The sequence below is a fragment of the Meriones unguiculatus genome, chromosome 17 (assembly GCF_030254825.1).
Source record: "Meriones unguiculatus strain TT.TT164.6M chromosome 17, Bangor_MerUng_6.1, whole genome shotgun sequence".
NCBI lineage: Eukaryota > Metazoa > Chordata > Mammalia > Rodentia > Muridae > Meriones > Meriones unguiculatus.
In genome coordinates, this window is record NC_083364.1 from 28,786,999 (window position 1) to 28,800,254 (window position 13,256).

The window sequence follows — 13,256 nt, forward strand, 5'->3', positions numbered from 1 at the left end:
AGTTCCTCACCTCAAAGCTGCTATGGATCCTTTTAAACGTGACCTAAGCTTTGAGCTACAGGGATTTTGGGTCACAGTATATTTTTCTATACTATTTGGCTGCTTATCTCCCTGGCAGAAGAATTCTCCATCTACAACCTGAAGTGATTGGGTTAGTTCAATTACTTGTTTTTCTTTATAACTCAAAAGTGAATTTTATGTTCTTATTCTGAAACAATTGCATACTTTACAGAAATATTGAAAAGCTAGTGTCAAGGATTCTTTTTTTTTTTAACCTAGCTTACCCAAATATCTGTACCTTATATTATCAGAGTAGGCCAACCCAATACAAGGGATTAACATGTACAGCTTAATAATGTAGAATTTATACAGACTTCATCAGGTGCCATCTTATTATGTATTTTTTGGTGACAGTTCTGTTGAGAATTGGCTGCCTTCGATATTTCTTTCCTATCTGTAACCACAGACAGACAGTTGTTCATGGTGATCAGTGATGCGTAACTAGGAATACTTGTCTGAGTCTCCCACGGTGCTTTGTGAAATACTCGTGTTTGGCTCGCCAGTGCAGAGATGCTGGTTTAAGAATTATAGAGCGGTAGATGACAATATGAGTGGGACTCCAGTGCTTATTCTTCTTTAATATATTGCTATTCACACAACATTCGCGCGTGTGTGAGCACCTTGGGAATGAAAGGGTGTGTTTCAGATGACACACCTACATAGAGTCCATCACTAAGGAAGTCAAGGCAAAAGCTCAAGCAGGGAAGGAATCTGGAGGCAGAACTGATGCAGGGGTCATGGAGGAGTGCTGCTTACTGGCTTGCTCCTCCCGGCTCCCTCAGTTTGCTTCCTTATATACCCCAGGACAACCTTCCCAGGGACATGATCTCACATAGTGTGCACAGCCACCCCTCCCCCATCGGTCATGAAACAAGAGGTTGCTTTACAGCCATGCCTACAGGCCAATCCTTATGATCGATCACATGTTTCTCAACTGAAGCTCTCTTCCCATGTAACTCTGGCATATGTCAAGCTGACAAAAAAAAAAAAAACTAACTAGCACATGTAAACAAAGGTACATGTGGGCACAGTGGAACAAATAGAAAAGAGAATAAGAGGAGCTAAATATTGGTCGATGAGGAAGAACCAAATGCGGGCAAATAACAGGAGTTACAAAGCAGGCGTAAAGCTGATTGTTTCTCCATTTCTAAGTCTGACGTAGAGTTTTCATTTTTGGTGGTGAAAGATCTATTCAGTGGTGAAAGTATAAAATCCAGTGTGAAGCTTCATGGCTTCTACTTTGAATGGCTACTCAAACTGCAAAGAACCTCATTGTAGCGTATATTCTTTGAGTCTGGTAAACCTTGATGTGTGGTGGTTTTTATTTGCTGCCTTTCAAACAATAAAGTTTAAAATTAAAAAAAAAAAATCAGTAATAAAATGCCAAAGTCAGATTGTTTCTATATCTGTAGCACCGGTGCTTTGGAATTCCATATCCTTTGTTTCCTGTTCCATTGCCATCTCCACCTTATGGAATGAGACTCTGTTCTCTGAAATTCTTGGAGGATTGGTAGAACTTTCTGGATGCCTACTGGTCATGGATTTTGTGAAAGTCTATTCTCAGATCTTTGGTTGCTGAACAAAAATCAAGTGCAAGTACAGACAGTTGCAACCCTTCTATAGGATGAACTGCCCCCAGAGCAGATGGTAATTTAGGGTTCAGGATTCAGGCATTCTACTTGGCAGCCAGACTGTCAGTAATTTAAGTTGTAAACAATCGAGAAGAAGTAAATCAACAACAGCGGCAGCAGCAGCAAAACAAAAACTGGCAGGTCTGGTAGGACTGAAGTCTTTCCCTAGCTGACTTCCAGGGCCACAGACCTCTGACCTGCTGATCTTAGTCTGCTAGGCAGAAGTTTCACTGTACTTTATATCAATAGTCAGAAAGGACAAAACTTGACTACGGAAAAATTCATAGGTTTATTCACAGCTCATTTGAGTTTATATTTAATATATTTATTACCAATCTCTACATCCAGCATGGGGAGCACATACTCAGCAAATAACAGACTGATGATACATTGTTCACAAAACAGGAAGCCAGCCTTCAGTCACCTCCTACCTGGTGTAGAGAAAACTGACAGACAGTAAATGCTGGAGCAGAATCTAGCTAGGGCGGTTCTCAGCACATTATCATTCTTTTTAAAAACTAATTTATTTATTCACTTTGCATCCCGATCATAGGCCCCTCCCTCCTCTATATCATCATTCTTGATGAGGCTGGGCAAACACAGTCAGAATCACCAGAGGTAAAAATGGGTTCAGTTACCCATTGTTGCATTGCATTGAGAATCCACACTGCCCCAAGCTCATGGCCGTCTTTAAAGAGAAAGGAAGTTTCTGCCTTGGATGTCACTACTGGGGATGTCTTATCTTGAAGCAGACGGGATAGTTTGGGTAGCTTTTTTCAGTATACTAGTATTCACTTGCCAGCTTCTTTTCTGAGTTGTAAATTAAGATATTTTCTCCCCCTCTTTTGATGTCGCATTGATCTTGGTCCATATCATGACTGTCAAATTTTTATTTCATCTTTTCATGCTGAGAATTTCACACTTTAGTATAGTATCTCAATAACTGGTAGAAGACTAATACATCAAGTTCAACCCATTATCTTTTTATAATTTTTATTTTCCTTATTTGAAAGTCAAAATATGTGGATGTGGTTATTGTTTGGATAGCAGTTACTATGCTTTTGACAGGCAAGTAACACTTGGGAAATTCAAAAGTGCATTTGCTTCTGGTCTACCTTTCAGAACCAGGTTCTCCTTTAGTTTTTGTATTATGTGAAACCCATTCTGCGTTTTCAACTGAGAAAATGAATCTTGTACAGCAAAGTGAGACTGCTATGGGATAGAGAAGTTTAATATGTTCAGTGAGATACAGCACACCAGTGTTCACCTCTGTACACAGCATTTATCTGTAATTTAAACAAGAGGATCATTGAAGTCGGTACAGTTCCAGAAATTCACTATTAGCTAAATACGGAGTGAGACTGTCCAATTTCAAAGTGGGGAGACGTCATCCTCTTCAAAGAGAATAAGTCTTCTTGCTTTTAATCTGAGAATCTCAAAGAGCATTTCGAGCGAAGTTATTTAGAAAGATGACAGCACATTAAATTTTAGCTTGGGTAAATATAGTGATGCATTAAAATTAAACTCTGGGTTTGAGTAGATTCTGCGATTCATTTCAGAGTATCTTCCTCTGATTCTTAAAAAAATGCAAAGTTACAATTCATATTTATTGTATAGAATTAAGGGAAAAGAAAAGGGACTAGAAAACAGCATTTGTCATGCCATTAGCTCTGGGTAACCCCTATTAACGTACAGCCATGTGAAAAGCAGGGCCATGCCGGAAAGCCCTCTTCGGAGCCTGGCCCTCTTCTCCTCCACTTGTTAATATACTGGTTCTTCCCATCCGGCCCCCAGATATTCTGTGACTCACTCCCTTATTCCACTTACGTTTTTGTCCAAATGCCACTTTGGTGAGGCATTTCTCAATCCTGTTCTTTAAAGCGGCAACATCCTGTCACCAGCCTACCAAGTCCCCTTCCTTACTCCTCATTTCACCTCCATATTCATTGCTCCTTGACACTCGGCTCCCGTTCGCTGTTTGTTTCTTAGTAATCCCTCTCTTCCGGATACAGTGTAAGTCCTCTGGGGACAACAGTTCACATTTGTTCTGTGCATTTATTTGTTTATAACCATATACTCCAGGGTCTAGAGTAATGCCTGGTGGACAGAAGGCACGGAGTGAATAGGTGGATGACAGACAGAGATGAACCCATCAGTGTGATAGCTCTCCTGGCTTCCAGTGTGCAATCAGCTGTGGTTTCTTTGTAAGCAGTGCTGAACTGATGAGCATTGGGATGGTTTTTGCTAAATGGCATCAAGTTGAAGATTCAAACTGTGCTTTGTTGCATGCTTTTTTTGTCACTTTGTCTCAGGACAGACTATCTAATGTGGTTATCCCTTAATTAAAGCCTACAAATATGATTGACGAGTTGATACCCTTTGCTGTGTTTCTTTTTTTCAGTGCTTTAGCTAGTAGGATCACACAGGGCTCTTTACATATTTTTGAATATTGTGTTTCATCTGTATTTTTTAAATTACATATATGATGTTCCCAGTTAATGGTTAAAAGTTATAAAAATTCATATATTGATGTCTAATGTGAAATGTTGATATATTCATATGTGAGATAAGAGCAAAACAGGATAATTAGCATATTTGCCACCTCAGACATTTTTTTTTCATTAGTAATTTTAACCTTAGTGTTTCCTTAAAAGTAACATGGTCTGTTAGAGTTATTAAGTACAGCCAGAAGTAGTAATTTGTTTAGTTAAGTAGAAGAAAATAAAGGTAGAAGAAGTATAGAAGATTCGTTTTTCTAGTATCTTACCATGTATATCTAAGAGTCTAAATGTAAGGGATTTCAGCCAGTGCCACGTTATCTCCTTACTCACAGAAGAGGCTGGTTCACTGCAGAGGTATTGTTTTCTCTCCATGAAGGTGAAGACAGACAACCAGCTGTGTCGTGATTGGCCTTGAGAGTGAGCACCTCCCCCCTCCCCCGGAGAGTTCTCAAAAGAGTTGTGTCCTGAGAGAACAGGAATCCCCACAAGGCTTTTTCAGGACTCCATGAGGGCTTCGTCCTTCTGTGGGTCAGGGGATGTGCTTAGCTGTTGTGCAGACTTCCCATTTCTCCCCTCTTCACGTAGCTGCATTTCAGGGCCACCATACTTAGTGAGCCCTGCAGGATCTGGTGTGTTCCGTTCTTGGAGTTGAGGAGAATGCTTCAAGCAACTAGTGTCCACTCTGGCCTAGAAACAAGAGACTGTATTCAACAAGCGATTTAAGAAAGCACTGCCAAAGATACTTCTTTCTGGCACTGAGATCCATGAAGCACAGCGGTCCACACAGGGAGCTCAGGGCAGAGGAGCACAAGTTCAAGCCCAGATATGGATAGCAAGTTACAAAGAAGGGTGTGGGAGTGGGGAAGACTGAGATACTCATTGGAATACCTGGATCTATGAGTTCGCAGCCTACCCTTGTCAGAGAAAAGACAAAAAAAGAGCGTGCAAAAGCTCTCCTGGAGAAAGCCACACCTTCATATTTGTAGTCTTAAACTACAAGAGGAGTCTGTAGGTTGAGAAGATGGATAGAGTGATTTATTGAATGAGAAAGCTTTTTCTCTTGGCTTGTCATGTCTCAGCACTTTCCCGTGGCTTTAAAAGCACTGCTCAGCTAAACATTTGGTAATGACCTAGGCTCTGCATCTCAGTTCACATGCTCACCCGTTCATGCTGCCCAGGAGCTCTCTCCCTGTGCTCTCAAATGTTGCGCCACTGCCACTGTGGCATTCACAGGGGCTTCTTGTCTGCTCAGGAATGATGGGAGACAAGCAGGAAATATAAACTTAACAGTCCTCTGAGAGCAAAGGACAAGGAGCTGGGTGTTCCTTCTCCCAGTCTGAAGCAAAAGGAACAATATGCGTAACTGCAGCAGCAACAAATGGAAAGTTGGTCATCTGTTTTCCTCCCACTAAGCTCTTTAGTCGTACAGTTCAGCCTGTTAAAGGCAACTTATCATTTCTACTCTCTGAGAAAATCACCCACCGCCAAGTTTCTCTGCGATGATGCACATTTTGTAGGTTTATCACACTTGTAGCATTGAGTACGCTTGTCCATTGGGTGTTTGTCTTATACATCAGAATTATGACATAAAGATGATTCCAAAGCCTTGTCCAGGTTCTTCCTTCCAGTTACTGCAGCTAGTACATCCCCCCCCCCCCCCACCACCAGTGCTATTCTCCCCTCAGGAGCATTTCCCTGCCCAATACCCCCCCCCACCCCTCAAAGTGCATTTCCATATTAGTATGACATTTACCCATTGTATATACAATTCTAAAATGCGAGTCCTAGTACAGAATGAAATAACCAAACTTTGATGGTTGGACTTACCAAAGTGAGGCTCTGGTTGTAGTTAGTAGTTGATGGTTAAGAGGGTGGCAGCTGGGTTTTAAAAACTGTCACAATCTTGCTTAGAATTAGTATCTTTGCTGTTTTCACATTATTTTGTTAAACAATGTAGTTTTTCTTTCCCGTTAATCCTCCTGGTGTTGCCACTAGCCTATGTACCTCTATATTTATGTTCTTATAGAGAAACAGGGTAAAGGAGAATGTGCTTAGAAAAGACCTCAGAGACAGAGACTTGTACCTTGATTTTTAACATGAATTTGTGTGACATTTTGCTTTATTCATATGCCTTTGTAGGCCTTTCATTCTCTCTTTATGATAGGGATTCCAAGAGCTCAGCCAGCTTTGATAATATCTGATGGTCTGATAACTCAGAATGCCACACAGAATCTGGTGAATTACATGGTGTGCACACATACTGCTTTAAAGAGGTTGGAAGAAGACAGGCCCAGAGAGAAGGCTAGAACCTAAACTTAGCTTGGGAACAATAACCTAGTCCTGGCTTCTTTGCTTAAAACCTTGTGCATATTTTTCTCTTTCTTTCTGATTGAAGGTAGAAAAGGACTTTTTTTGTCATTCATTTTCCTTAACAGTTAATCAAATCCATGTGAGATAGTTTGAGCATCCATAGGGTTAGGTGGCTTTCTTGGAGATTCCAGTGTGTAGTCTAAGGATGGTAGAGTTGCCAGAGCTTTTTTAGTTATAACTCTAAAATGCTAAGGATAGAGCACATTTACATCATTGTTCATCAAAAGGGAGTGAGAGACAGAAGCAATCCTTTAAGTGGTGGGAGCTTTGGAACCTTTCTAATCCTGGGGTGCTTACACAGGAAGAGAAGGTCCTTTGTAGCGTACAGTGAAACTTGATGCATGATCCAAGACCTAATGCCACTGGGGTTACCTGGGTTCCTTAGAAACCCAAATCATTGGTCCTTGCACAGAGCTGCTCAGCTCAGTGTCTATGGGGGTGTCTACCCAAAGCTTTGCATTCTACATCACCTCTCAGAGATCTTGATGAACTGTGAAGTTTGAACAGCATTTTCAAAGAGCATTGTTTCATGACTGGGAGGGAGATCAGCTGCCAAAGGACAGCCTGGTAAACGGAATGGCTCCAGGGACAGTGTCAGGGCTGCTGAGTGTGACAGGGGTTAGGTGTGGCAGCTGGTAGTGATTCCTCCCAGTGTAGCAGTTAAAGGCAGTGGGCACCAAGTGTTTCCGAGCCCAGTCAGCTCACCCCCTTCAAAGGATGCCTCTTTCCATTCCTAGACTTTCTTTCCTTGCAGATACCCAAGTTGTAATAATTGTGATATTACCCCAAAGCGACTAATTTGATCATGGAGACTATAGCTAGCTCATTGTTGACAAGCTGAAATGCAAGGAGCAGCCACTCACACATAAAGAATATGTCTAAATGAAGCATCAAGGCTGCATTTCTTTTAAAGGAAGAACAAAAATGCTTTTTAAAATACTGGGAAAATGTGCGGTTTTCTAATTAAATTTATTTTTAAATAATTTTAAATAAGTTATAGCGTAGCCATAGAGCCTTGGATGTTTGCCTCCGATATCAGCAAACACATGCCGTCATTGTCCATGCGTTCTTGTTGGCTGAAGATGTTGGGAGCTTCTGTAGCCTAAGCCTTCATATTTCTTGACCATATTGTACTCAAAGATGTGTATCATCTGTGTTCGTTCAAGTGTTCTTTCATTTGCTCTGTTGTCATTAATAACCACAATAAAAACTTAACTCCTTCCTGCATGTGGGTCACATTTACTTGTTTACCACCTAGCCAGTTTTTCTTCCCTGCCGTGTTGTTCAAGGTCCTGTGCTGTTGCTGTGCTGTAGTTGATTTTATTCAATGTGGCTTGTATATGGAGGCTCTCCTGCCTTGCTGCCTGGGGTGGGCTTTCTCTCTTAGTCATGCTGTTCAAGTTAACTTTCAAAAGTTTTTCCTCCTCGTAAACTGAATTTTTTGTTACCCTTACATGTATACAAACCTTTTCTTCCCCTGTTCGATCAGGATCTTTTTCATGCCAGTTATCAATTTAATTCAATTCACTATCTCTAATTCCTATCCCAAGAAACCCCTTGTCTTTGCTTAGTGTACTTGGCCCCTCTAGACTGACTCTGAAATATGAAATCTAGCCTTTTGTCCAATGAAAGCTAAGGCTATTAATTAAACCAAAGTTATCTACGTAAGGGACACTTTCTACATAAGGCAAATAAGTGGGTTTAAAATGATTACAATAAATTGCCAGCAAATGTATCTTTTAGAGAGCACTGTAAACCCATATACCTGTTAACTTTTCGTGTGTATTTCCTTTGTATAGGTGATTTTCTTCCACCCCCACCTCCACCATTAGATGATCCTGGTACCATTCCACCGGGCTCTGGACACTTCCCTCCTCCTCCACCACTAGATGATGGTGCTTTCAAAGTGCAGGTAAGAGCAACGATAGAATCCAGGTTTATAATCATGCGGAAATGCCTATGAGTGGTTTCTATGGTTTGTAAGCACTTACCCAGAGAATACAGCAAGCTTTGCAACCTGCAAGGACTCTACTTTAATGCAAATTGCCCGAGTCACCCTTGTCAGAGTTCTGCTGGCTTATACTCCGAAGCCCTGGAAAAAGCTTACCTATCAATTTCATTTTAAAACCAAAGGTGATTTTTTTTTTTTCAGAAATACTGTTTGAGAATTCTACATGGTTTTTTTTTTTTTTTTTAGCATAAAGCCAACCCTTTTAAAAGTATCTTTTCTACCTACTCGTGAGGTTTATATTCTATATGAGTAATAGTAATATTTAAGGCTCTCCTTGTTCAGTGTGGGCCCTGACTGGAGAGCATCACTGTGTTCACTAAAGCAATAGTAAGGATATTATTAATAGAGATTTACTGAAGGAAACAGTCAGGAACTTGTAGAGAAACACTTATTTTCATATAAGATAGAACATCTGATGTTTGCTTATCTCCAGTAAAGATTCAGAAACTTGTAAAACTTGTATACAATTCTCAGTGTCCCATAAGGAATGTGATGGAGGAGAAGATGCTGGAAGAACTATTAGGGTCTAACAATTAGGGTCTATTGCCCTTTTTTTTTTTAACGTTTAGGTTGGGAGAACAAAGCAGAAATTATTCAGTTATTTTCCAAATAGTCCTTGTGACCTTGTTCTGATATAGATACAATTTGAGCGATGGAAATCCTATGACACAGAAGGCAATCATACTTTCGTGCCAAGGAACTTCCAAACATATAGAGCCCAATTATTGTGCTTATGGCTGAGCTATGTGCCAGGAAGCGGGCACAGGGTGGCTTTGAAGACTGACTTAGTGAGTGAAGCCTCGTCAGGACAGTCCACGAAACAAAGGTTCAAAGGAGAAAAGATGCTTTGAGCCAGCTGGATTCTAGGGGCATATATTTTCATGAAGTTTGGTCATCTTTTAGTATAATTTTTTGTCTGCCTTTTATATACCATTTCTGTTGTGGTACTCCATTATATATTGATTACTGGGCATGATTTTAAAATTCTCTTCTGTTTTCTTTCCTGGATTGCTATTAAACTTGTTGTGGTATATTCTAAATATTTGCTGCACCAAGGATTGGCAGAACGTCTGGATCTTGAAAAGTAGTTGAGAAATATGTTCTAAATTAGTGATTGTGAGCAGATCACACTGAGTGCTGGTTGACCTCGAAATTAAAGAGAAAGTAACCACACCTCCTTAAAAACCTCATAAGGTACTGATGATATGTCTAAAGCTGCTAATTGAGATAGCTAGATGATATGTTGATATTCCTGCTGATATCATGTAAGGAAAATAATAGCAATGATAATGATAAGATTATCATTGATACCATGTGAAGCTGAAAATGATAAAGTTATCATAGATACTATGTGCAGCTACAAATCACAATAACAATAGAGTTTTGTCTGTGGCTTTCCTTTAAAAAATCATCCAACCCCTGAACACAGTTTTTCAACACTAATTGCTACTTGCTTTAGTTTGACGGATGTTGCACAGTTTTCATTGTGAGCATCTTTTACATCATTTAAAAACTGTATTTCAATTTCTTTACGTTTCTGTAGCTACTATGAATGTGATTTCTTTCTGGATTGTTTTTTTTTTTTTTTTTTTTTTTTGAGAGAGAGTTGGTTTTTAACATAAATAAACCACTTACCTTTATATGTTAATTTCATATCATGCAATTTTATGGAATTTATGTATTAATTCAATAGCGGTTTCTACAGTTTTAGAGTCTTGTATGTGTGCGATTACTTTGTCTAAAACCGGGTACAATTCCTCTTTATTCTTTCCAGTTTGGACCCCTTTTAATTCTTTGTCCTGCCTAATTACCCGGCTAGGACTTCCAGTACTGTGCTGAATAGAATCAGGGAAAGTGGCACCCTTGTCCTGTTCATGGGGCTTTCATGAAAATTACAAAAAAAAAAAAAAAAAAAAATCTCTTTCTCTGTGGACTTTGTTCTGATAAATGTACTCAAGCCATGGCTTTGTTTTTGAAAAGGAAGGAAATAAACAAGAAGCCTGTTGCCATGTTGGCTTATATTCTTTGTAAAACAGAAGGGAGGATGATAAAAAAAAATAAAATAAAGCGGTGTTTGCCAAATGGAAAAGGACAAATCTGGTAGGGAGAGAGTGTTGTTTTTGAAGCTCATCAAAAGACATTCTTGGTAACTTGAAAATGATGCTTTGTCCTTCTCTTGGGCATTGTTGAGTTTGGTGTGACAGTGACTGACCCTGCCTTGGCCCTGCAGCCACACATGTGGCTAGAGCTCAGTGTAGCAGGAACAGTGTTTTCTCGGGGATGATTTTGCTCTTTTTCCTCTCAACTCTGGTAAAGCCTCATGTTGCCAATTCCAACTCATAGCTGGTAACTGTGTGTTTTATGTAGAAGTCTGTTTATGTTTCCAGCCAGATTTTCAGCTCAGAGCCAGAAGACTGTCTACCAAGTGTGACTACTGCAAGGCTGAAAGCGACCACCTCCATGGTCACTGAATCCAACTCAGGCGCCTGACTTCTAGATATAGCACCTGCTGAAGGAATGGATTCCCATCCCTTTTTGGAAATGGGGAGACTGAGACCCAAAGAGGTGTTTGAGAACCACAGTGTTTCTGACAGAACTCTCATCAGGAAGTCTTCCCTCCTGGCTGAAAAGTCTTTTTTTTTTTGTCCCCACAGTTGATGGTTCTGTACTCTGTCAGCTTGTTCTTAGCCCCCTGTCCTGCTGTGAGGCTCTAGGATACAGAGTAGGGGCCTGCGTGTTGCATCTGTTAAGAACAGTTGCTCCTGGAGTTTTGCTCTACTCTTTACATCTTTGATATATGCTACATAACTTTCCACACAAAAGCGAATAAATATTTAGTGCAAAGGATTATTCTTGTGTTGTGATTTACTGTTTTTATGGGAAAGATGAATCTGAACACGAATGGGAGATTTGGTTTGATACATTTTTTTTTTCCAGAATCAGTTTAACTTTTATGCCTGTAAACTTTGTACTGGCCCCTTGACAGTCCCTTTATTCATTTGCTCTTGCCTCGTTATGAGTGAAATGAATATCCTCAGTAAGTAGACACATTGTGCTACGGGGACTGAGCCTTAGGACTGGCTTTCTCAGTCTGGCCATCTGAGTATCAAACCTTGGAACCATCACATCGCTTTGCTCTGATTCGATGTCACAGTTTGTAATTTGTCTTTTCAGCCAACCATGAGCAGTCACACAGCATTGCTTATCACTTTTAGATATCACAGAATATCTTTTTTAAGGTCTTTTGAAATATAACTTAAAAGGTCTTATTTTCCAAGGAACTGGACATCATACTTTATAGGGCTTTCTCAATAGATTTTATTTCATTCATCATTCATTCATTCATTTTTTATATTCATTCATTCATTTTTACATCTCAACTGCAGTTTCCTCTCCCTCCTCTCCTCCCAGTGCCTCCTTCCCACTTCCCCTCCCCCACCTTCAACTCCTCCTCAGTTTTTCTTCAAAAAAAGGCAGGCCTCCCATGGACATCAGCCAGCCATGGCATATCAAGTCGAGGCACCTCCTCTCGTAATAAGCCTGGGCGAGGCAACCCAGTAAGGGTCCTAAAAACAAGCAACAGATTCAGAGACAGCCCCTGATCTCACTGTTAGCAGTCCCACATGAAGACTAAGCTACACAAGAGTAGCATGTGCAGAGGGCCTAGGGCAGTTCTATGCAGGCTCCCTAGTTGGTGGTTCAGTCTCTGGTAGACCCAGTGAGCCCAGGTAGTTTATTCTGGGGGTTTTCTTGTGGTGTCCTTGAGAACTCTGGCTCCTCCAGTCCTTCCTTGCCTTCTTCCACAGTGTTTTTGCTTTCCTAATGTAAGAAAAAGGTTATAGAGATAGTGAGGCAATGATAAAGGAAAAGGAGATAGAAGAGATGTAAAACACACACACATGCATGCACACATTCAAGAGCACATACATACATACATGCATAAAACAACAACAACAACAACAACACACACACACAGGAGCACATACCACAAGGAGGGTGCAAACCACATGCAAATTGTTGACTGACAGGCCTCCCATGCTCCCTGGGGACTTACCTGGCCCTCTGTATGACACTGTGGCTTGATCTTTTCATGACCTCCAGTAGGCCACCTTTGACTAGGCCTGGTTTGTGGTCTGACCCTGCAACCTGCTTTCCTTGCCCACTGTGCAGCCTTGGCAACCCCCTGGTTGTATTTTGTCTGATTGTATTTACTCAGGCCTGGTGGTTTCGTGTGCTTGAAAGGTTGTCTTCCTGCCTCAAAATATTCATTGGTCCAGAACTGTTTCATTGCTTAGAATTTTCATATTCAAGTACAGTGTTTCCTTTTAACATTTATTATTAGTGCCTTTCTTCCTGTACTTCTGAATAATGGTACACAAAGGAACAATTGGGGCTGGAGAGAGAGAGAGAGAAAGAGAGAGAGAGAGAGAGAGAGAGAGAGAGAGGAAGAGAGAGAGTGAGAGAGTTGCAGTGTTTCACAAAGAGCTGATCAGCCAGGCTGTGAAAAGAGTCTGGCATTTCTAAGGATAAATTGTAGTATCGTGAACTATGCTCGGAATTAGCCAAAAGGAAGTCCCCTGCCCAATTCATGCCTTAAAGTCAGATTACAACACCTTTAAACAAACTCACTTTTTTTTATAAGGAATTTAAAGCCAGTGTAGGTGTATGATGGCTGATAATCAC

The 13,256-nt window shown here is 40.5% G+C and overlaps 1 protein-coding gene across 5 annotated transcripts in view; it reads left to right on the forward strand.

Annotated features, from left to right (window-relative positions):
* Lpp (LIM domain containing preferred translocation partner in lipoma) overlaps positions 1-13,256 on the forward strand; it is a 589,358-nt gene that overhangs the window by 254,714 nt on the left and 321,388 nt on the right. For all 5 annotated transcript variants that reach the window (XM_060370146.1, XM_060370150.1, XM_060370149.1 and 2 more), the window contains one exon: positions 8,362-8,474. In XM_060370146.1, the coding sequence (XP_060226129.1) occupies positions 8,362-8,474 (113 nt within the window). The remainder of the gene's footprint in view (positions 1-8,361; positions 8,475-13,256) is intronic.